Source organism: Trachemys scripta, chromosome 5 (genome assembly GCF_013100865.1).
Source record: "Trachemys scripta elegans isolate TJP31775 chromosome 5, CAS_Tse_1.0, whole genome shotgun sequence".
Lineage (NCBI taxonomy): Eukaryota > Metazoa > Chordata > Testudines > Emydidae > Trachemys > Trachemys scripta.
The window spans coordinates 94,288,428-94,312,037 of record NC_048302.1 but is presented as its reverse complement, the minus strand read 5'-3'; the positions used below and the strand labels follow the sequence as shown (position 1 = coordinate 94,312,037).

The 23,610-nt window shown below is 40.4% G+C and overlaps 1 protein-coding gene across 3 annotated transcripts in view; it reads right to left on the bottom strand.

The window, feature by feature from the left end:
- Window positions 1–23,186, bottom strand: part of ATP8A1 (ATPase phospholipid transporting 8A1) — a 210,943-nt gene extending 187,757 nt beyond the window's left edge. For all 3 annotated transcript variants that reach the window (XM_034770949.1, XM_034770950.1, XM_034770948.1), the window contains exons 1-2: window positions 22,942–23,186; window positions 2,752–2,866 (exon numbers count right to left, since the gene is read on the bottom strand). In XM_034770949.1, coding sequence (XP_034626840.1) covers window positions 2,752–2,866; window positions 22,942–22,990 — 164 coding nt within the window. In that variant the 5' untranslated portion in view covers window positions 22,991–23,186. The remainder of the gene's footprint in view (window positions 1–2,751; window positions 2,867–22,941) is intronic.
- Between the last annotated feature and the right edge of the window lie 424 nt (window positions 23,187–23,610).

Here is a 23,610-nt window from a genome sequence, read left to right as displayed (position 1 = left end):
ATTCTGACAGTTGAACTGATAATAGTCAATGTTAAAGAAGATTTACAGTTGCTCAGAATTATTTTAGGTATATGTCTGTTAAACTGAGACAGAGAACAAAGGACAGCTTAATTCATCTGGTAATGTTGAACTCTATGCCTTGTAACCTCAAAATAGAGCAAGACATCACCTCAAAGACGCAAAGAATTAAATTAAACTATCAAAAACTAGCACACAGTCCATCATACAAGATAGCTGTATTCCTGCCTACATTCATAGCACATTCCATATATGCTTGGGAACTACCAGTACTCACATACAGAAGTTCAAGGCACAAAAATTGGGTCTATTTCACAAGAGCAGACAGGAAGGAAAGCCCAGCACGAACCCACAGTATTCTGAACTGATTTATGAAAAGAGCGCCAAGTTTTTTCACATGACAAAAAAAAAAAATGAAGAAACGAGGGCTGTCAATTAATCGCAGTTAACTCACACAATTAACTCAAAAAAACCCACAGAATACAAAGTGTACAGTGCTCATTTTATTTTAATTACGAATATTTGCACTGTAAAAATGAAAACAGAAATAGGTGAATTGAAAAATACTCATACAAGTACCGTAGTGAAATTTCTTTATCGTGAAAGTACAATTTACAAATCTAGATTTTTTTTTGTTACATAACTGCCCCCTAAAAACAACAAAAAAGTAAAACTTTAGAACCTACAAGTCCACTCAGTCCCACTTCTTGTGCGGCCAATCGCTAAGAGAAACAAATTTGTCTACATTTACAGGAGATAATGCTACCCGCTTCTTATTTACAACGTCATCTGAAAGTGTGAACAGATGTTTGCATGGCACTTTTATAGCCAGCATTGCAAGGTATTTACATGCCAGATATGCTAAATATTCATATGCCCCTTCATGCTTTGGCCACTATTCCAGAGGATATGCTTCCATTCTGATGACACTCCTTAAAAAAACTAATGCGTTAATTAAATTTGTGACTGAACTCCTTGGGGGAGAATTGTACGTCTCCTGCTCCATGGTTTTACCTGCATTCTGCCAAATCATGTTATAGCAGTCTCAGAGGATAACCCCACACCTGTTGTTCATTCTAAGAACACTTTCACTGCAGATTTGACAAAATGCAAAGAAGGTACCAATGTGAGATTTCTAACGATAGCTACAGCACTCAACCCAAGATTTAATAATCTGAAGTGCCTTCCAAAATCTGAGAGGGACAGGGTGTGGAGCATGCTTTCAGAATCCTAAAAGAGCAACACTCAGATGCCAAAACTACAGAACACGAACCACCAAAAAAGAAAATATTTAGCGCATCTGGCACGTAAATATCTTGCAACGCCGACTACAACAGTACCATGCAAATGTCCTCTTAGGGCTCCTAATGAACAGTTAAAAAAAGAAACCAAGATCCTACAATAATCCAACTTTCACCCCTCCCATGGAATTCCTTCGTCTTGGTCATCTGACTTCTTCAACAACCACTTTTGTGGAAAGATAAACAAACAGCTCCTACTTCCTCCGGATCTCTTAGTCTTCTAATGCATAGGCCTGTCTATAGTCCTCCTTCCAAACATTCCTTGCTGAAACAATCTCTAATTCCTCTCAGTCCTGAGACCTATATTTCCCAAATTCCCTGGTTATGGGTTGAACAAAGAACAGCATCACGTTGGGCCTGTAGCTTATCTTAAAGGGCCAGCACACCCTGTTACTGTAAACACATACCTAGCATTACTTTCATTACCCCACACACCTATACAATGGTGATAAGGTATGGGACAACAAAACATATCACTTGTTACATATTTTGGTGTGACTCCAGTTTAAAATGCTATTCCTTATGACAGTACTGAATCTAGAGATCAGTGTGGTCACTTGCATGCAAATATCCAATAGTTATTTTGTTACAATGCAGATTTCTAGTTTGTAGTCTGAGAATAAACCAAAAGTTTTGGACTACCGTGTACCTACAGTATTCTTTTTAAGTATACTACAATTAACAATAGTATGCAGAATGCTTCTCTGCTCTTTCAAACATTTTCACTGCATTGTAAATTCAAAGAGAAAGTTTGAGAAAAGACTTTTGATCCTATAGCCAAAGTAGTTCTCTAAGTAATTACCAAATAACGTTCTGTGCCCAGTTTTATCGCGTTACTCTCTGTGTATCCACCCATTCTATCCTTCATGCCTTTTTCATGCTATTCCATACAGGCTGAAATAAATCCCACTTCAAGTATATTCACTCTTTCGGATGTCTCCTGAAAATCCACTTTTCATATCATTAGGCAATTAAAAACTTCAGAAACTAAGGGCATGTCTAAACTGCAATCAGCGGCGTGACTGCAGCGTGAGTAGACATACCTGAGCTAGCTTTAATTTAGCTTGCTCAAGTAACAATAGCAGTGAAGTCATGGTAGCACAGGCTAGCTGCTGAAGTACGGACTCAAGGTCTGGGGAGAGTTTGCACAGCCCATGGTGCCTCGTCTTCAGTGCTATTGTTACTTGAGCTAGCTATATCAAAGCTAGCTCAAGAACATCAACAGTGTTGCAATCACACCTCTGCAGGCATAATCCAAAATTCACTCACAATCAGACTTGTTTTAGTCTTTGTTCTGCTCTACCTTTTCCTGCATATGTTACATCCATTTTCTGTTTAAACTTGTTAACTGGGCCAGGAACATGCACAGTTATGGCACTAAATACATATTTTTAATATTTATTAACACTAATACATTATAAAAACTTAATACCTGACATGATTATTGCAGAATTTGGTCAACTGGGGCTGATTGATGAATACAGTTCTCATTTCCTGTTGATCAGCGAGTGAAGTTTTCTCTGAAACATCATCTGTCTTCCCGTAGCCTTTAAAATATAAAATATTTTTATATATTTTGTCAGTTGAGTGTCTGCATATTAGATAAGTAAAAGCGTATTTTCATTTAGTCATTAATGAAAATAATTTTATAAAGACAAAAAGTGTACCCCTTAGCTGTCTTTGGGTTTCTTGTTTAGTGTTCACTCATTAAAAATTCATACCTTATAAAAAAATCCCAGAAAAAATCTATGTTAAATTTGAGTTAAGTCTGAAAGTACCTATTAGAATTCAGGGTAAAACATATTACAACGATGTTGTAATTATCCCCAAATCAAGCACTGTAAACAGAGAACATTCAATAAATTAAGGTTACACTTGTGTATTGTGCACAAATACTAAGTCATCCCACATATCAATTTCAAAGCTCGTCTTCCTTGTAACATTAACCATTACATTGTCACTGAATGTAAAATTGAACTCTAAAGTGTAAAAGGGAACATTATAACTACATCTTTTTAATACATACTAGTTCCCCATTCTTTGCCTATGTTCATAGGTTATCTTTGCCTAATTTACAGACTGTAAATTCTTTGGTGCAAGCACCATGTAGCTTTCTGAAATGTTTGGAACTTCACAAAGTTACAGAACATATATACATTCATAACATCATAATTATTATTAATAGTACACCAGAGAAGAAATATTTTGGTTAATCTTTGCTAAATATATCTTTGTAGAGTTGATGCTGAAATTATCCTATCAGAAAAAAGGCTATCAAGTGCTTCAACTGAACAAATGAGGAAGACGAGCCTAAGGCCTTGTCTACACTAAAGGGAAAAGTCGATCTAAGCTACGCAATTCGAGTGATGTGAATAACGTAACTCAAATCAACGTAGCTTAGATCTACTTACCGCGGGGTCCAAACTACGCGACGTTGACTCCCCTTACTCTTCTCAATCAGGTGGAGTACAGGAGTCGACAGGAGAGTGATCAGTGGTTGATTTAGAGGGTCTTCACTAGACCCACTAAATCGACTGCCAATGCATCCATCACTGCAGCGTTGATCCTCCGGTAAGTGTAAACAAGCCCTAACTAACCTACAGCCATAAACAATAAAAATGATGGAATTGCCTTGTTTATTAGTAAATTAATAACAAAACCTTGGAACACCCATCACTACATACCTCTAGTTATACTGATCACATTCTGTCTACTCTACAACAGCTTTCCAGATGAACTTTTTAAGCTGCTACAAGTCGGTTTTTCTTTTTTATTGAACCCTGACCAATCTGCTTTATCAGAAGAACAAAAAAGTTAATAGTATAGTTATCTTCCTCTGGACAAACTCATTTATAATTTAGTGTTTATGTATCTGTGTAATTACTATTTATTAGCAGTTGAGCTCTTAATCTACATCTCTCTTAGCACCCAAAAGAGATGATTAGATCAAAGCAATCTGCCACAAACCATGTTTTCCGATTCCAGGGTACAAATAAGAGATGTTTGGTTAAAGAAAAAAAGGACACGAAAGAATTTTGGCAGTACAGCTGATGTAAAGATATTATCTGTCACTCTAGCTATGATATCTGTATCACTATCTATCTACCGATATATATCTACACACACACACACACACACACAGTAATTGCAGATTAATTCAGCAATTGAGTGGTGATAATTAAGCAATGAGACACAGAGGGAGCGAGCATTGTTAGGCATGAATAAGGATATAAAACATCAAGAAGCAATGATAATCCAGCATAATGTATGCTCCATTATGTTTTACTAGAATTATAAAATGGCTTGACACAAATACTACCTAAAATGTACTAGGGGTATATTACCACCTGTTAATGTTTTTTTCATTTCAAATACATTAATCCAGACCAATGAGCTCCAGCTTCTTGTCAGTGAATGGTATACATTATCACCATACTCAGTGTTTTGGCACCAAATGCTTGAAGTTCTGCCCAGTAGCTCTGAGGAAACCTGCAGCTGAAGTTTCCACACCATACAGTGGAGACAGGATAATAGTAATAACAACAAATTATAAAAATTAAATTAGATTCTATTCTGAAAAAATGACGTCAAAAGGCATTGTTCAATTTCCATTGTTAATTATCCCTCAAGAATTGCTTGTAAAAATGGCAGAAGGCACAGTGGTTGGTGGAGTGGTAAATAATTATAAGGATAGGTAAATTCTACAGAATGATCCAGATTGCATTGTAAACTGGGTTCATTTGAACAACATGAATTTTAATACTGTTAAATGCAAGGTTATACATCTAGGATCCAACAATAGAGGCCATACTTACAGGTTGGGGATATATTTTGGAAATCAGTTGCTCAGAAAAGGACTCAGGAATCAAGATGGATAACTAGCTGAACATGAACTTGCAGTACAATGAGACTGAGAGCAAATGCAATTCTTAGATGGGTAAGTAGAGGAATATTGAGTAGAAGCATGGAGATGTTATTACTACTCTATATGACATTAGTTAGGCCATTACTGTAATACTGTGTCCAGTTTGCATGTCCACATTTTTAAAATAACATTGCCAAATTGGAAAAGGTTCAGAAAAGACCTACAAGAATGAAATGAGTTATGGAAGATTTGCCTTACAAACTCAAGAAGCCTCAGGTAGCCTGATGGCCTTGATAAAGGTTATGCCTTTGACTTACAGTTCAAGAGATCCTGGGGTAGTTAGGTCGGTGGAAGTAAAATTATTACCAGCTGCAGTTCTTTGGCCTGTGTTTCTGGAGGAGGTCAGACTAGATGATTAAAATAGTCCCTTCTGGACCTATTTAGCTTAAGAAAAGAAAAGGTAAGACAAGTGACTGAATCTATAAGTATCTATTAATGATGCTCTTTTAATGTAGTTTGTGTATGTGTGTGTGTGTGTAATTACCTAGGTTTCAAAAAAGTAAACTGAAAAAAAGAAGTACCATTGTATGGCATCATATTAACACCCACATCGGTCATCAGCCCGGTTGGAACCTACAGATATACCTAAACACTTATAAAAAAAATCTTCTAATTCTTCGTGTGTAATATATTTCTAGCATGAACTACATATATCCATAAACCACACTGTCAGGCAAACAGGTCTGCATTTAAGCTCAGCAATAGTGGCAGGTTGATGGCTGCTCAATGCGTATGCACACAGCTGTGATCACTCCTGTACCTGCCTTGCTCCAGCTTGTTCCCAGCCTCATTCCTATCCTGCTCCTGCCCGGCTTCCCTGCTTGCTCCTGACTCTGGTTCTGACCCCAACCCTCGGCTTGACTCCAACCACTAGGCCTGACCGCCACTGCTCTGACCACTAGGTATGACTGCCCATGCCTTGGTACTTGACAGTCACATATCAATACAGATCATTCTCCAATCCACCTGCCCATTATGTGCCACAAACACCAGCATCATGTGTCATAAATTTAACCACCAAATGCAGACCAGCAACTTAACCCTTGTGCATGTCAATTCCCTGCTATGGTCAAGATGCCACACTTCCTATCTTAATCTCCATGGATGAAATTTACCTCTTTGTAGAGGGCCAATGCAAGGCTTATGCCATATGGAATTTTACCCCATATGCACTCCAGAAACAGGACCATTCACTCATTTCCTTGTGAGGCAGACAGTCCAAAGTACTTTATTCTCTTTGTCTGTACAATACCATTTATACCATCCCTATTGACCATCCCAGTGCAAGTCAGATACAGACCATATATTCACTTTTTTCCAACCCTATTGTACAAATATCAGCTACTAATTACAGAGGAACCTGTTATCATACCAAGCCAGTACAATACTTATCTAATGAGCAATACAGGAAAGAACTGATGTATCTACAGAATGTATTATTTTAATTTAGAATAATTTCAAAAATGTCATAAATTCCAGTTAGGATATTAGTCTTGGGTCAGGAACAAGTAAGAGGGACAGTACTAAGGCTGATTCTGAAATGTGCAATGTGATATTTTCCACATCTATGTTCATTTAAGAGACTAAGAAATTGGAATGATATTTGAATATTTATCTACCTCCCCTTATATGTTAATTTCCATATATCATATGGAAACTTAAAGGAAATAAATTGTATTGGTTAATTTTCCCTTTTTATTTTTTAAATGAAAGAGGCACCAAAAAGAAGTTTAGGAGATCTTCAAAATACCCACTAGCCTACTTTCCACTAACCACTGCTCATTCCCGCACCTTTCCTTAAAACGTGGACATTAGGAGCTCACCAAGTTTTGAGCCTAACTATTTCACAATGTCCTGCAGAGTTTGAGTTCTGGAATGTAACCAGCTCCTCTCCTCAGACAGCTTCAAATGTCTTGCAATGCCATGAAAATTTTAGCGGTTAAACAGGGTTTTCTTTATCACTCTACCATTTGTTCTCTTTGAGGTCTGCCTAAGCTTTACAATGAGCTCATGGGACCACGCAGACTTCATAAAACACACAATGCCATAGCAAGCAAACACATTTTTTAAATAAATATCTTAAATGTGACTATTAGCCTATGTCCTAGATTTTGAATGGTGTTTATCCACATGCAAAGTTTGAAATATCATAATCAATGTGATTTTGTTTTAGCTTGCAGGACTTCTCCCAAATAAAAAGTCTGACACTGATTAACATTTCAGTTTATATTAGGCAACCATAATTTAAGTTGGACTAAATTGCCTTCAGTACGTTAAAAAAATTCTAATGTACTCTGAAATTTCTTTTAGTTAAAAATAATTTCAAAACAAAGTTATAAGGAGAGAGAATCACAGAATCATAGAATATTAGGGTTGGAAGAGACCTCAGGAGGTCATCTAGTCCAATCCCTTGCTCAAAAGGGTACCAAAACCAACTAAATCATCCCAGCTAGGACTTTGTCAAGCGGGGCCTTAAAAACCACTAAGGATGGAGATTCCACCACCTCCCTAGGTAATCCATTCCAGTGCTTCACCACCCTCCTAGTGAAATAGTTTATAAATGAAACCTTCACAACAGAGCTGCTTCTCAGTAACTGTATAACTAAGGTAGTTTTAAATTACCTGTAACTCAGACAGTTTTATAAATTTTCTTCGTACAAAAAAAGTTGAGTACCATCCTGCAATAAATCCAACTAATCCAAACTGATTTAAATGAAGATGACCATGAGATGGTAGAGTTCAGGATCCAGACAAAAGGAAGAAAGGAGAGCAGCAGAATACGGACCCTGGAGTTCAGAAAAGCAGACTTTGACTCCCTAAGGGAAGTGATGGGCAGGATCCTTTGGGAGGCTAATATGTGGGGGAAAGGAGTCCAGGACAGCTGGCTGTATTTTAAAGAAGCCTTTGTGAGGGGACAGGAACAAACCATCCCGATGTGCAGAAAGAATAGCAAATATGCTATGCTAAAGAATAGCTGGCAGGCAACCAGCTTGGCTTAACAGAGAAATCTTCAGTGAGCTTAAACGCAAAAAGGAAGCTTACAAGAAGTGGAAACTTGGGCATATGACTAGGGAGGAGTATAAAAATATTGCTTGAGCATGCAGGGGTGTAATCAGGAAGGCCAAAGCACAATTGGAGTTGCAGCTAGCAAGGGATGTGAAGGGTAACAAGAAGGGTTTCTACAGGTAGGTTAACAACAAGAAGGCGGTTCAGGGAAAGTGTGGGACCCTTACTGAATGGGGGGAGGCAACCTAGTGACAGATGATGTGAAAAAAGCTGAAGTAATCAATGCTTCTTTTGCCTCAGTTTTCACAGACAAGGTCAGCTCCCAGACTGCTGCACTGGGCAGCACAGTATGGGGAAGAGGTGAGCACCTTAGTGGTGAAAGAACAGGTTAAGAACTATTTAGAAAAGCTGGACATGCATAAGTCCATGGAGCCAGATGCAATGCATTCGAGGTTGCCGAGGGAGTTGGCTGATATGATTGCAGAGCCATTGGCCATTATCTTTGAAAACTCGTGGTGATCAGGGGAGGTCCCTGACAAGTGGAAAAAGCAGGGTGGATAAAAATCAATGATATTTTTTATTTAAATTGGATTTTTGAGGAAAAACCTATCTAAAGATAGTTTTAATTAAGATATAATGTATCTCAAAGATATCTCATCATGGAATAGGGATTATAAATTCTAATTCTATAGTATGAGACAATATACACTGGCCCCTCCCTAGAACATGGGGTTTTGGATCCATGCGCAGTCCCGCGCTATAAGCGAATTCGCGCTATATAGACGCGCGTTCTAGCGCGCTGTATTCATATCATGTTTAAGAAAAGTTTTGTAAATAAGCTCCAACAGTTCATGGATTAGGGACTCAATTTTACAGGGTACCAGGAGCTTCTGTATAGATTATTTAGGTTAATCTTTCTACCTAACCTATGGGACTCAGTGCTCAGTCTAAAAGATACCATCAGAGATGCTTAGTTTTGCAGTGCTCAAATTGTGGATTCGTGTTCCAGAGATAACATGCTTGTTAAAAGCAAAAATGTTTTTAAATAAATAAATAATATAATATATAGAGGTGAGAAATAACCTCACCCTATTGTCCCTCTGCAAATCTGTGCAAAGTTTCAAAAAGTTCAATGAATAGAAAATTGTTGGGTGAGGAATAGATCTGGACAAGGAGAAGAAGTCTGGAGATAAATGTGAGAAGGGAGGGACAAGCAATAGAAACAAAAGTGAAACTGTTTGAGGAGCGTATTCCAGAAGTCTTGAGGTCTTTGACTGTAGCCTTCATTGATTTAAGATCTACCATACCAGTCTCTCACTAGAAGAGAAAACCTATAATGGCAGTAGGCCGTAAAAGAGACCCAGTTTGGGAATATTTTAATGACGTTCCTCTACCTGTGAGGTAAGACAGTCATGCGTCCAAAATGCAAACAGTGCAACAAAGAAATGCAAGGCCTGGTTGCCCGAATGAAACAACATCATGAGAAGTGTTCCTTCTCAGGAGGAAGCTGCGTTGAAGATGATGAAAGGAACATGTCTGAATATGATCCTTTTGTATTTGCTTGAGCGACAACAGAAGAAGGGAATGTCTTCCTTACAGAAACAATGGATACATCAGGAAATGCACACACAGCAGAATACTTACAAGAAGTAGCAGTAAAAGCTATAACAAACTGTGAAAAAAAAATTCAAATATCTAGTATGCAGTTTGGTCACAGACAATGCTGCAAATGTATCCAAGATGAGAAGAAATTGTTTAGAAGAGAGTCCCAAGCTAATAACATACGGTTGCAGTGCTCATTTGATGCTCCTGCTAGCCAAAGACTTCAGTGTTCCAGAAATAAAGCCTAATGTTGTTGAAATTGCAAAATACTTCCATAACAACCATTTTTTGCAGCAGCTGGTCTGAAAAAAGTGGGAGAAACCAAGCTAACTCTCCCACAAGACATGTGATGGAACTCAGTAGTGGACTGTTTTGAGCACTATATCAAGAACTGGCCTAATCTGATGACAGTTTGTGAACAAAATCGTGAAAAAATAGATGGCACTGTCACAGCCAAAGTTCTCAACATTGGGCTTAAGAGAAATGTTGAACACATGCTGAGTACCCTGAAGCCTATTTCTGTAGCCTTGAACAAAATGCAAGGAAATAGCTGTTTTATTGCTGATGCTGTTGAAATTTGGAAGGATCTGAGTAAGATCTTAAAAAGAGAAATATGCAATGACAGAGTTAAATTACAAGCATTAAAAAAAAACGAATGGGACAAGCACTATCTCCAGCTCATTTTCTTGCAAATATTCTCAATACTCGGTACCAGGATCAAACCTTAACTGCTGAAGAAGAGGAGTTGGCTATGACATGGACATCCAGCGATCATCCCTCCATAATGCCAACTATAATAAACTTCAGAGTTAACGGTTAGCCATTCAAGAAATATATGTTTGCTGATGATGTTTTTTAAAAAAAAAGTCACACCAGTGAACTGATGGAAGTCACTTAACCCCTTGGATTCAGAGACTGTTGAAGTGATAATCTCACTTTTAACAGCAGTAACTTCTTCTGCCGGTGTAGAAATTTCTTCCTTTGCACTAATTCATTCCAAACTGAGAGATCGTTTGGGACCAGAAAAAGCAGGAAAGCTTGTTTTTCTTTTCCAGATTACGAACAAACAGGAAAATGAAGGTGAAGATGACTGAGTTAGCTGCAGAAGCCAATATTTTAAGTTTCTCATGTTGACTTGGCTGACATATTTAAAAAAAAATTAAATTGACTATTTAATTTAACTATTTTAGTTAAAAACAATTTTAACAAAAACAAACCTGATTTAAAAAAACTTGAATGTTTAACTAAATTCAAAAATTCACATGCTTGTTTTGTTAAAACATTATATGTTTGCTGTTGAAAAAAATCCAGAATACATAATATTGTTGTTTTAGTTAAATGTCTGTCTGGTGATGTTCTCCTCCTAATACACATGGCAAGAAAATCCTCCAAATATTAATGATTAGCCTGTTGAATTGGAGATAGCTCACCTCCCAATGACTTTATAAGTATCTGCTTCAATTACCTTTGGTAAATGAAATAACCAAACAATCATTCATTTTCTGATATAGCTGTAAAACTAATCTGAAAAGTTTTCAAAATAAATCACTTTAAAAATCTATAGTGTGTACCTTCTAAAAATGAAACCTACATCTATCTCTGAGTGGCGAAGAATATGTATTAAGGTTATAACAACCAACAAGAATGCACTTTTATGTAGAAATCCATCAGGAACAGTCAACATGGATTCAGCAAGGGCAAGTCATGCCTGACCAACCTGATTACCTTCTATGATGAGATAACTGGCTCTGTGGATATGGGGAAAGCAGTGGACATGACATACCTTGACTTTAGCAAAGCTTTTGATATAGTCTCCCACAGTATTCTTGCCAGCAAGTTAAAGAAGTATGGATTGGATAAATGGACTGTAAGGTGGATAAAAAGCTGGCTAGATTTTCAGGCTCAACGGGTAGTAACCAACGGCTCGATGTCTAGTTGGCAGCCAGTGTCAAGCGGAGTGCCCCAGGGGTCAGCCCTGGGGCCGGTTTTGTTCAACATCTTCATTAATGATCTGGATGATGGGATGAATTGCATCCTCAGCAAATCCGTGGATGACACTACGCTGGAGGGTAGGGATAGGGTCCAGAGTGACCTAGACAAATTGGAGGATTGAGCCAAAAGAAATCTGATGAGGTTCAACAAGGACAAGTGCAGAGTCCTGCACTTAGGATGGAAGAATCCCATGCACTGCTACAGGCTGGGGACCAACCAGCTAAGCAGCAGTTCTGCAGAAAAGGACCTAGGGATTACAGTGGACAAGAAGCTGGATACATGTCAACAGTGTGCTCTTGTTGCCAAGAAGGCTAATGGTATATTGGGCTGCATTAGTGGGAGCATTGCCAGCAGATCGAGGGAAGTGATTATTCCCCTCTATTCGGCACTGGTGAGGCCACACCTGGAGTATTGTGTCCAGTTTTGGGCCCCCCACTACAGAAAGGATGTGGACAAACTGAAGGTAGTCCAGCGGAGGGCAACAAAAATTATTAGGGGGTGGGTGTAGTAGGGTCCACAACCCACCCCTCTTTCTGGGGCCCACTTGCTGCCCCAATAAGGGTCAGAGAGACTTCAGGATTGTGCAACACCCGTGTCTTTATTTACTTACAGTTATCCCACCACCAGTGTCCATCTATTTACAAGCTTTACAGGATTATTCAACCTCTTTTACAGGGAGAGTCAACCTCCAGCTAGGAAGCCTCTAGTTCCCTCCCTGATTGATTTCTCTTTGGCTGGTCCCCAGCCTTTTGGCTCCCTCCCAGCCTTTATAGCCCTTGGCTTGTCAGGCCAGCAGGTGTTGCCAATCCTCAGGCCAGCATCAGGCCTTTTCCATTAGCCCCAATCTGTTGCCCATGATTGGAGCTGACTGGACAGGGGTTAATTAGATGCTTTTGCACCAGCACCCTGCTAGAGTGGGGCACATGACTTATGAAGAAAGGCTAAGGGAACTGAGGTTATTTAGTCTGCGGAAGAGAAGAGTGAGGGGGGATTTGATAGTAGCCTTCAACTACCTGAAGGGGGGTTCCAAAGAGGATGGAGCTAGGCTCTTCTCAGTGGTGGCAGATGACAGAACAAGGAGCAATAGTCTCAAGTTGCAGTGGGGGAGCTCTAGGTTGGAAAAACTATTTCATTAGGAGCGTGGTGAAGCACTGGAATGGGTACCTAGCGAGGTGGTGGAATCTCCATCCTTAGAGGTTTTTAAGGCCCAGCTTGGTAAAGCCCTGGCTGGGATGATTTAGACGGGGTTCATCCTGCTTGGGGGGGGGAGGGGGGTTTGACTAGACGACCTCCTGAGGTCTCTTCCAACCCTAAACTTCTGTGATCTATGTTCTTTGTCATATAGATGGTCAACTATAGGCCTGGATGCAGCTAGAGCAGCAGTTCTCAACCGGGGCCCAGGGGGCTGCAAGCAGGTTTCAGGGGGTCATCAAGCAAGGCTGGCATTAGACTCACTGGGGCCCAGGGCAGGAAGCCGAAGCCCCACCGTGCAGGACTGAAGCCTGGGGCCCCAAGCCCCGCTACCTGGGGTTGAAGCGAAAGCCTGAGCAATTTAGCTTCGTGGGGCCCCCTGTGGTACAGGGCCCAAACAACTGCCCTGCTGGCTACCCCCTAATTCTGGCCCAGGCTTTTATAGGCACAGGTGAGCCATGGAGTTTTTATAGCATTTAGGGGCGGGCCTCAGAAAGAAAAAGGTTGAGAACCCCTGGGCTACAGGGCAACTAGACCACTGAATGGGAGGTCTTCACATTGCGTACACACTGGGATTTTTATGAAACTTATCTACCACCTTCCTGAGATTTCTTTTTTATTCTTAATATTTTATTATATTAAAAATATAACATAAGTAATGAAAGGCCAAGGCAGACTACATTCAATCCCCCTTATATCCTTACCCAGGTTTCTTCTCACAAAATTTATTCCCAGGAATTCACCACAAAGAACTTCTTGTCACTCTCTCACCTTACAACGGGGTAGTCTATTTTTTGTCAAGGTGCAAATTTCTTGGTCAAAGGTATCTCAAGGTCCAGACTCCAGAGAAAATAATAAACAAATAATAAAAATAATGAAAATAGTAAGTAAATAAAAAGATTTCAGAGTCCATTCAAAAGCATCTGGCAGTCTGTACTTGGCTTGCGGTCTGCCTTAGAGCATCACTCAGCTGTTTTATATACACACACGACCAATTTTCGTCAAACTTCGCACACAAGTTTTCCTTTCCCTTCACAGAAAATCTAGCAGTTTTCAGGCAAAACTAGTTTTCATAGCCATAATTATAAAGGGTCTAAAATAGGACTTGTAATGGAACCTAATTGCAGCCTTAAGTTTGAAGGTATGGTTCCATAGCAGCATCTACAAATTTCAATATTTATGGTAAAAATTATAAAGGTTAACAATGCTTATGATACAGCTCATAAGCTAACACAAGGTATTATGATACAGCATAAACTAGTCAGCAAAGGTCTGGAAAGAAGTTTCTCCTCCCTGATTCAGTACTGCATGAACGGATGCACCATGGGAAATTACACATTTCTTTGAAGAATCTGTCAGTATTCAATGCAGAGGACAGGATACCTAAGTATTGACTATTGGTTTGTTCTAGGACTACAAATCTGATGTTCTTAACATTCTAAGGCTAGGTCCTTCAATGAGCTATGTGTAGGTGGACCTTGCAAGATCAGAGTCTCTAAATGCACATGATACATCAATGCTTGGCCAACTCAAGAAAGACTAGGTTTTCATAAGTCAATAGTTCAAAAAGCTGTGAAAGCACAATTCAGATGATTAAACTTACTTAAGAGTTTGGCATACAGTCCACCATGGCATGAAACTTGTCTCACATTGCCACAATTGTGTATTATGGACAGATCTTAAACTGAGATGAACTAGGGCATGCATTTGTCATTCTCAATTATTTTGCTAAAAAGTAAACCACTTTCTAAGTAACAGAGAGTCCTGTGGCACCTTTAAGACTAACAGATGTATTGGAGCATAAGCTTTCGTGGGTGAATACCCACTTCGTCAGACGCATGTTCTTAAAGGTGCCACAGGACTCTCTGTTGCTTTTTACAGATCCAGACTAACATGGCTACCCCTCTGATACTTGACACTTTCAAAGTGCTTTTTTCATGATAGGATCATAAAAATCTACTTAATGTCATAGGAAGCCAGTCTACTAATCAATTTCCAAATAAATTTATAATTCATTGTAAAATAATCAAAAGCCTGTCAGTCTCAAATATCACCAATATAAGAACGGCCATACTGGGTCAGACCAAAGGTCCATCTAGCCCAGTATCCGGTCTTCCGATAATGGCCAATGCCAGGTGCCCCAGAGGGAATGGACAGAACTGGTAATCACCAAGTGATCCATCCCCTGTCGCCCATTTCCAGCTTCTGGCAAACAGATACTAGGGACACCATCCCTGCCCATCCTGGCTAATAGCCACTGATGGACCTATCCTTCATGAATTTATCTAGTTCTTTATTGAACCCTGTTATAGTCTTGGCTTTCACAACATCCTCTAGCAAGGAGTTCCACAGGTTGACTGTGCATTGTGTGAAAAAATACTTCCTTTTGTTTGTTTTAAACCTGCTGCTTATTAATTTCATTTGGTGACCCCTAGTTCTTGTGTTATGAGAAGCAAAATAACACTTCCTTATTTACTTTTTCCACATCAGTCATGATTTTATAGACCTCTATCATATCCTTAGTCTCTTTTCCAAGCTGAAAAGTGCCAGTCTTATTAATCTCTCCTCATATAGCAGCCGGGTATATCCCGGCTCCATATCCCTAATCATTTTTGTGTCCCTTTTCTGAACCTCTTCCAATTCCACATATCTTTTTTGAGATAGGGCGACCAAATCTGCATGCAGTATTCAAGATGTGGGTGTACCATGGATTTATAGAGAGGCAGTGATATTTTCTGTCTTAGTATCTATCCCTTTCTTAATGATTCCCAACGTTCTGTTCACTTTTTTGACTGCCGCTGCACGTTGAGTGGATGTTTTCAGAGAACTATCCACAATGACTCCAAGATCTCTTTCTTGAGTGGTAACAGCTAATTTAGACCCTGTGGCAGGGTGGGGTAAAACCCCTTGAATGCCCTGCTAAAATGCTGGCTAAGCCCTGCTTTCGGGCAGAGAGGCCAGGGGTAGAGGCTCAAAGAAGCCAGCAGGGAAGCCAGCTGCAGGCCCTAATGAGGGCTGGCTCACTGCAATAGACTGAGCTAAGCAGTGACAGCTGGGCTGAAGGCTAGGAGGGCTATAAAAGCCCTGAACAAAACTTAGTTAGGAGGCTAGCCTGGGAGGGGACAGGAGGCTACAGCTCTGTCTCCTCACCACAGGAAGGGAGCCTCAAGGGCCAAGAGACCCTGGAACGGGTTAGAAAGGGGATAACTGTTGGGGGATAAAGGGGACTACATGGTGGCACTGTAAAATAAAGCACAAGGGTGAAACACCGGAAGAAGGTGTGAGAACTCTTATTTTACCAGCCTAAGCACAGGGCAAGAAGGAGGAAACCTGTGAGGACCCTGTGACAGACCCCATCATTTTATATGTATTGTTAGGATTATGTTTTCCAATGTCCATTACTTTGCATTTATCAACATGGAATTTCATCAGCCATTTTGTTGTCCAGTCACCCGATTTTGAGAGATCCTTCTGTAGCTGTTCACAGTCTGCCTGGGACTTAATTATCTTAAGCAGTTTTGTATCTTCTGCAAATTTTGCCACTTCACTGTTTACCCCTTTTTTCAGATCATTTATGAATATGTTGAATAGGACTGGTCCCAGTACAGACCCCTGTGGGACATCACTACTTACTTCCCTCCATTTTGAAAACTGACCACTTATTCCTACCCTTTGTTTCCTATCTTTTAACCAGTTACCAGTCCATGAGAGGACCTTCCCTCTTATCCCATGACAACTTACTTTGCTTAAGAGCCTTTGGTGAGGGACCTTTGCAAAGGCTTTCTGAAAATTTAAGTACACTATATCCACATGCTTGTTGACCTCCTCAAAGAATTCTAGTAGATTGGTGAGGCATGATTTCCCTTTACAAAAACCATGCTGACTCTTCCCCAACAAATTATGTTCATCTATATGTCTGAAACTATAGTAAAGAACAAAATTGTCAATCAGTTTGCCCAGTACTGAAGTCACAAACACAAAGAAAACGTAATTTTAGGAATGGGAGAAAATTCTCATAATAAAATAATCCTTTACTAAAAGTACCTAATGTTTTGAAATCAAGGAAGTCTTATTCATACATTTAATAGACTACAGGGGTAAAGAAAATGGTTTGCCCTCTACTTCTCACAAGTCCCCAAATGAAAAAGGCTCCCTGAAAGCTAGATTAAACTTTCTTTGACCATGCCTTGTACATCCCCCTCTCCCTCTACAAAAAAAACCACACATTTGCACAAACACCATTACAAAAATCTCTGCAAGAATTAAGTTACGGAAGTGAAACAAATGTAAAACTGAAACGATTTACAGTCAACTAATCTGTGAGGAAACATTAAACAAATATACGATTAAAAGTGAAGAGTCAATTGTTCCAGGGAAAATTGGTTGATGAACAGTACAGATTAAAAAGCAACCAAACAACACAGAAGTAGGTGACCCATAACCTCATATCCTCCCCTGCAAAAAGAAATATTGCAAAACTCCTTATTAAAGTTTGAGTTATAATAGTGAAACAGATGTCTATGTAATATTAAGGCAACCTACTTCCTATTTCATCTGAACACCAATAAGCTATCAGAAAAGAAATTCAGCACCGTTGGAGAGTATGGATGAATGAAAAACTGTCTCTTCTTTGCATTTAGCTAATGCTATGTCTATATTACAGCCTATGTCAGCATAATTTGTGTACTCAGGGGTGTGAATAAACCACCCCTCTGAGCGACATAAGTGCTTGTGTACACAGCGCTGTGTCAGTGGGAGAGCTTTTCCCACCGACATAGCTTCTGCTGTTCGTGGAGGTGGTTTTATTATGCCAATGGGAGAGCGTGGAGGGACATTAAAAAGGGTACTAACAGTGATTCCCCCAAGTAACAGTGACTCCTCCCCCCATAATTAGTCCCCACACTTTAAAATCCAACAGTTTCACCAAGTACAAAAATCTCTTAAAGTCCTGCTGGTTTTTCTTCTATTAGTATAACAAGCTCTCTTCCATCGGCACAGAGTGTCTTTACCAGACATGCTTCAGCGGTGTAGCTGCATCTGTACAGCTGAAGAACTGTACATGTAAATATGCCCCTAAGTAACAAAATATTCTGAATCTTAGTTTAGTAGTGATGCTAACCTCCTGTTGTCTGTGAGAAGGGAGAACATTGTAATTTTCACACTCACAGTGGGAGTTGTGATGCTGCAATAGTAGAGTCTGCTAGTCTGAGGGGAGAGAGAAATTTTTTCAAGAAGCATCACTCTTATTCTCTAGATCAGCTAAATATATAGCCAAAGCAAATTTAATCAGAGATGAATGACGAGTTTTTAAACAAAGGTTTTCCCCCCATGCCCTTCCTTACATGCCTCAGCTGAAAGAAAAATCATTTGCCACAAAGAAGTGCAGTCATGTGCACTGAAAAAAATCTGGTAGCAAATTCCAAAGTGTAGTTCTAGTCTGAAAACTGATCATGCAAAAATGGCACCTTTTTATTTAAAATTATTTTCCCTGTATATTCATAATAATAGTTATTTCCTTTTCAGATTAACACATTTTTACTACTTATTATTCCAGTTACTACTACAGAGACATCAAGTTAAGGGACAATGGGCTGGATATCACATCAACGGAACTGTTAACCAAAGTGCAGTCTGTTTCTGAAGTATCAAACAGAAAGAACCCTATATGACTGTCAGGGCAGTTTGAAGAGGTGGAAATTAAATAAGAAAAAACAAAACATTTTTTTCTTTGTAAACAGAACAGCAAATCTGGAAATTGTTGATAGACTGAAATGGAACATCACATTCCATTTCAGGGTCACTTGAAGAAATGACTGAGTGGATTCAGGATTTAGTTTATCTTTTCTGAGATTAAGCATTAAGGTAGACAAAATGTAAGAGGATAAAAAGAAGAAGAAAGGAAAACTAGGAGGAGACAGAAGGAATAACTCTACCCCAATATCTAGCCTTATGAGTTCCCAAATAGATCTGGCTCAATTCTAAGTGCCCTGCTTTGCAATCCAAACAACACTGGAAAAACCAGGGTAAAAGTGGAGATACTTCACCCTTAGAAAAAGGTGCATGCTTTTATTCTTGCTAGGATTAGTATAAAATTAAAAAAATAAAGTTAGCCTAAGTTTGGTTAAGAAAATAACATTTTCACTTTATAGTTCATGGCCAGTAGGGAAAAGGCCCCAATTAGCAAGTAAATGAAGGCGGTGAGAATAGTAAGTAGTGTTACTTGTAGTATGGGAAGGATGTATAGTTCCCAAAGTAACTAATAAAGTAAAAAAGGTGCAGTACTGTCTAAAAAGAAACAAGCCCAAACCTTCCCAGTGTTCTGCTGATAAGCAAGGAGGTGGGCAACAAGATAAGAAAGAAAAGACCTTGGGGAAAAAAAGGGAGTCTGTGAATCTTATCTGGATTAAGACTGGAAATAAGGGTGAATTGTCTCAAATTGGTTTTTAGCTGAACTTAGTAATTGGCAATGACATCACTTGTTTGTTAAAGGGTATAAACAGTAAACTCTTAAAGGGGTTTATTGCTAATACTTGCCTGACCACGGTGGAGCAGACCAATATGGGTCTAAGCATCTCTGGGTTTAGCCTATTTGTAAGTATACTGATCACATGCTTACAAATATTGTTAGTTATTGTATTGGATGTAGTGACTGCTTATTGTTAAGCTGTTAGACATGTTTAGAGCAACTGCATAAGATACCCTCTGGCCTTTGGATTTAATAAATAAATGTATGGTTAAATTAGTGTTTGGTGATTTCCCATATCAATATTAATAACTTCAAATATTATTACTAATTTCAACACTTGCCTTTAAGGAGGGAGCAGGGAATAACAAAAACAAAACAAAGGAAAAACCACACATGCAAGAACACTTTTCTTCCAAGGACTGAATGAAGAACTGGCAGATAAACGACATTCCATTATTTTATACTTACCATGTTGCTACTGAACCCAAATGGCAAGTCAGTTTCTATAGACTATAGCTGAAGACATTGGACATTGCTTAACTGAGGAGATTTTCACATAGCATAGTGATATAGTATCTGCAATACTTTTATATTAGGATCAGTTTTAAATACTCATTTTTAGAAACTTAAAATGAAAGAAATATCCAAGCAGCATTCATCCCTCCAATTTTGCCTTTTTACATAAGGACTCTCAGAAGGCAGTCTTACAGCTGTCTTCCACAGTGCCTCACCTTGGGGAATCCTTCTATGGCTGGAGCTGGGGCTTTTAGAGCCCCTTTACACTAACATACTGGAACCTCAGAGTGAGGGTAAGGATCTCACTCTAGAATTGCTGGAAAGTTTTCTTTATAAATGTAGATGGATGCTATCATAATGTAAAATGATTGCTTGTAAAAATTATTTGGAAACCTAAGCTTGGTATGTGGTTCTAATTTGATTCAACTCTTTCCACACTGACCAAGCAAGCCATATTTGAAAATAATTTAGCTTGAATAATATTTAAAGGCCAGTACAAATGGCTCTACAATTAGTTTCACTATGTCACTGAAACAAGAAAATGAAAGGATACTAAACCTAGTCAATTTCTCTATTCATTTAAAAAAAACAAAACAGGAAGTATAGTGTGAAAAGATATTGAGAACATATGTTTTTCTGTATTTTTTCTACTTGTACTTAGCCGTCAATGAAAATTAACATATTTGATAAAAATATAGAAATAATTAACATAAGTACTACAAAGTTAAAGAGGACTAAATTGCACCACTAAACCCATCTCATACCTTGTGCCACCACAGGAGTAAACCAGGAAGTAATTGTGCCTCAGTATATCACAATTCTTCATCTGTTTCCTCTTTTCTCTGGATTGGAGTAAGTTACTTCACACTTTTTCAGTGCTCATCTTATTCCCTACTTTCTTTATGTGCCTGGCCAGGTAAAGAAACTAGGAATCAGGCGGTATAGCCAAGGCTTCTACCTATCTATTTGCTAGGGCACGGGGAGACATATTAAGACAGTAGACCCGGTTTCCACTCTATCCAACACTTCCCCAACCCAGCCCTCTACTGCAGCAGTAGCAATCTGAGCAGGCCTTACGCAAACATGCAGGGAAATAAGGGCAGGGCCTTAATAACCTTTCTTACTCCCCTCCATGCCAACTAAGGGTTAGGGATAATCCAACCCATAGTGTGCAAAAGTTTGATTCAAATGTGAAGTCCTACAACATATCCAAATAAATTAAATGCAAACCTACAATAATGAAATGTTACTACTGCTCAAAGTTATAACTTTCGCAGCAACCATGATTCAGTCTCACTGGCCAGAAAGAAATACATGAACTCTAATGCTATATATAATACTAAATAATAATTTTCCTCCAAAATTACAATTACTATAGTAATTATAATTTTGATTTTTGTGTAAAGCCTCAAATTAATTGCATTAACATAACTTTTACATTTATCCTAATAAAATGCACATCTTTCTTGTGATATATTGCTTTTATAAAGTGGTTCATTATATTTTTAAATATATCATGCGTAAGGGATTTTTAAACCGTCATGCGTCTGACGAAGTGGGTATTCACCCACGAAAGCTTATGCTCCAATACATCTGTTAGTCTATAAGGTGCCACAGGACTCTGTTGCTTTTAAACCTAGTGATTAGTGAATCCTAACTGAGCAAGATGCCCAATATCTACACAGTCCTCAATGTTCAGGCAAATTGTGCCATAAATGCCTCTCATAATTTATGCACTAAGAATTACTGCATCCTGTGTCCCATGTGTGAACAAACAGAATGCACGCACCATCCTTTAAAGTAGGGGTCGGCAACCTGAGGCACGCGGGCTGATTTTTAGTGGCATGCTGCTGCCAACCAAGGTCCCGGCCGCCAGCCCCGCTCAGCCCGCTGCCGGCCTGGATTACAGAACCCCAGACTAGCAGTGGGAAGAGCCTGGGGTTCCGACCACTGGCCCCTTGCCAGCCGGGGTCCCAGCTGCCGGCCCCGCTCAGCACGCAGCCGGTCTGGCATGCAAAACCTTTTACTGGCACGCAAAACCTTAAATTAATGAAGACTTGGCACACCACTTCTCAAAGATTGCCGACCCCTGCTTTAAAGAATGAAAAAGTCAAGGTAATCAGTCATAACTTCAACAGGATAACAGCATTCCCATTCATCTCCTGTTGCTTGGCATTGACGTGGATAGACAACATACTCTGTGCAAAAGCCAGTGAGGTGAACAAGAAAAGTCTTTATGGAAAAGTTCATAATTCAAAGAAGGAAAATATTGCACTGAAGTTACAGAATTCAGCCAGGCACCAAGCCTACTACAAAAACAATGATGGCAACATGAAATGACTGGTGTTGTATACTTACACAAATACTAGCTCTAAATAACAATGAAAATACTTTTTTGCCAACTACCCAGAACACGTATAATAAAAACTCCCATTTTAGTGAAGAAATGGTATTCAGGAGAGACTGGATTTGGGGGGCGGGAGAGGCAGGCTTTGACAGCTGACCCAGGGCTCTCCTGCCAGGTGTGCGCTAGAGGGGGAAGCAGGGAGACATGAGGCGTGGGGGTAAGAGAGACAGACGCAGGAGAGCAGTGAAAAGGGGGCGCACAGGGGAAGATGAGGCGCGTGGGCAGCAGAGGGGCAAGGAGGAGAGCGAGGCAGATGACAAAGAGACAGAGCACGGGCGGCAGGTTTGCAGGTGGAGAGGGCATTCAGACACTACGGTGATAGGCGTGGGCAGAGCAGAGCCCATTCAATTGCCAGCGCAAGGCACAAACCGCAGTCGGGCTCCAGCCGGGGGGAGCGATTCTCCGCCTCGTCTCTCTGCGGTCCCCCAGGTGCAGCACAGCTCCCGATACAGCGGAGACAATGAGGCAGCTAAACGGAGGCGTCCCCGGCCCAGCGAGGGGCTGCGGTGGCACTCACCCTCCGCTCTGGAGCGGATCTCGGACACGGTTTTCTGCACCGCGGGCATCGTCGCTGGCTCGGAGAGGGTGAACGCGCCGCCTGCGCCCGAGCTCGGCACCTGTCGCTGGGGCCGCCCCCGAGGCCGTGCAGGTGCAGCTCTGCCGGGGGGCCCGCACGGGCAGGGCCTGGCAGGGGAAGGGGAGACTGCTGGGCTCTGTCTCACGCTGCGGTCGCAAGCCCCGAAAACCTGCAGTTAACGAGACTGCTGCTGCTCGCAACTGACAGTAGCAGCGCGAGCGCTGCTCACTCCCTCCGCCCCTAGGAACGTACCAACTTCTCCCCACCCCACCTCGCCAACAAGGTGTCCACTTCAGCCTCCATGTCTCTCTGGCTGAGCAGGGTCCGAACCCCAAGAATACAGGTACATGGGCCTGCCTTCCAGAGGCAAGGATCACTTGTGGACCGTTCCGTCACCACCACCACCCCCTGTGGTGGGAGAAATGGAACGTGCCGAGCCTTGGGCCTCTGCCCAACACGAGAAGGGAGCGGTGAACGCTGCGCTGCTCTGTGTTGCGGTCAGAGTCCCACCGAGGACAGACATTCTCCCTCGGGCCGCAGTCCCAGAGCAGCAGGAGCCCGGTGCCGGGCCCCCAGGGAAGGAGCATGGTACTAGCTCGGTGCCACGGG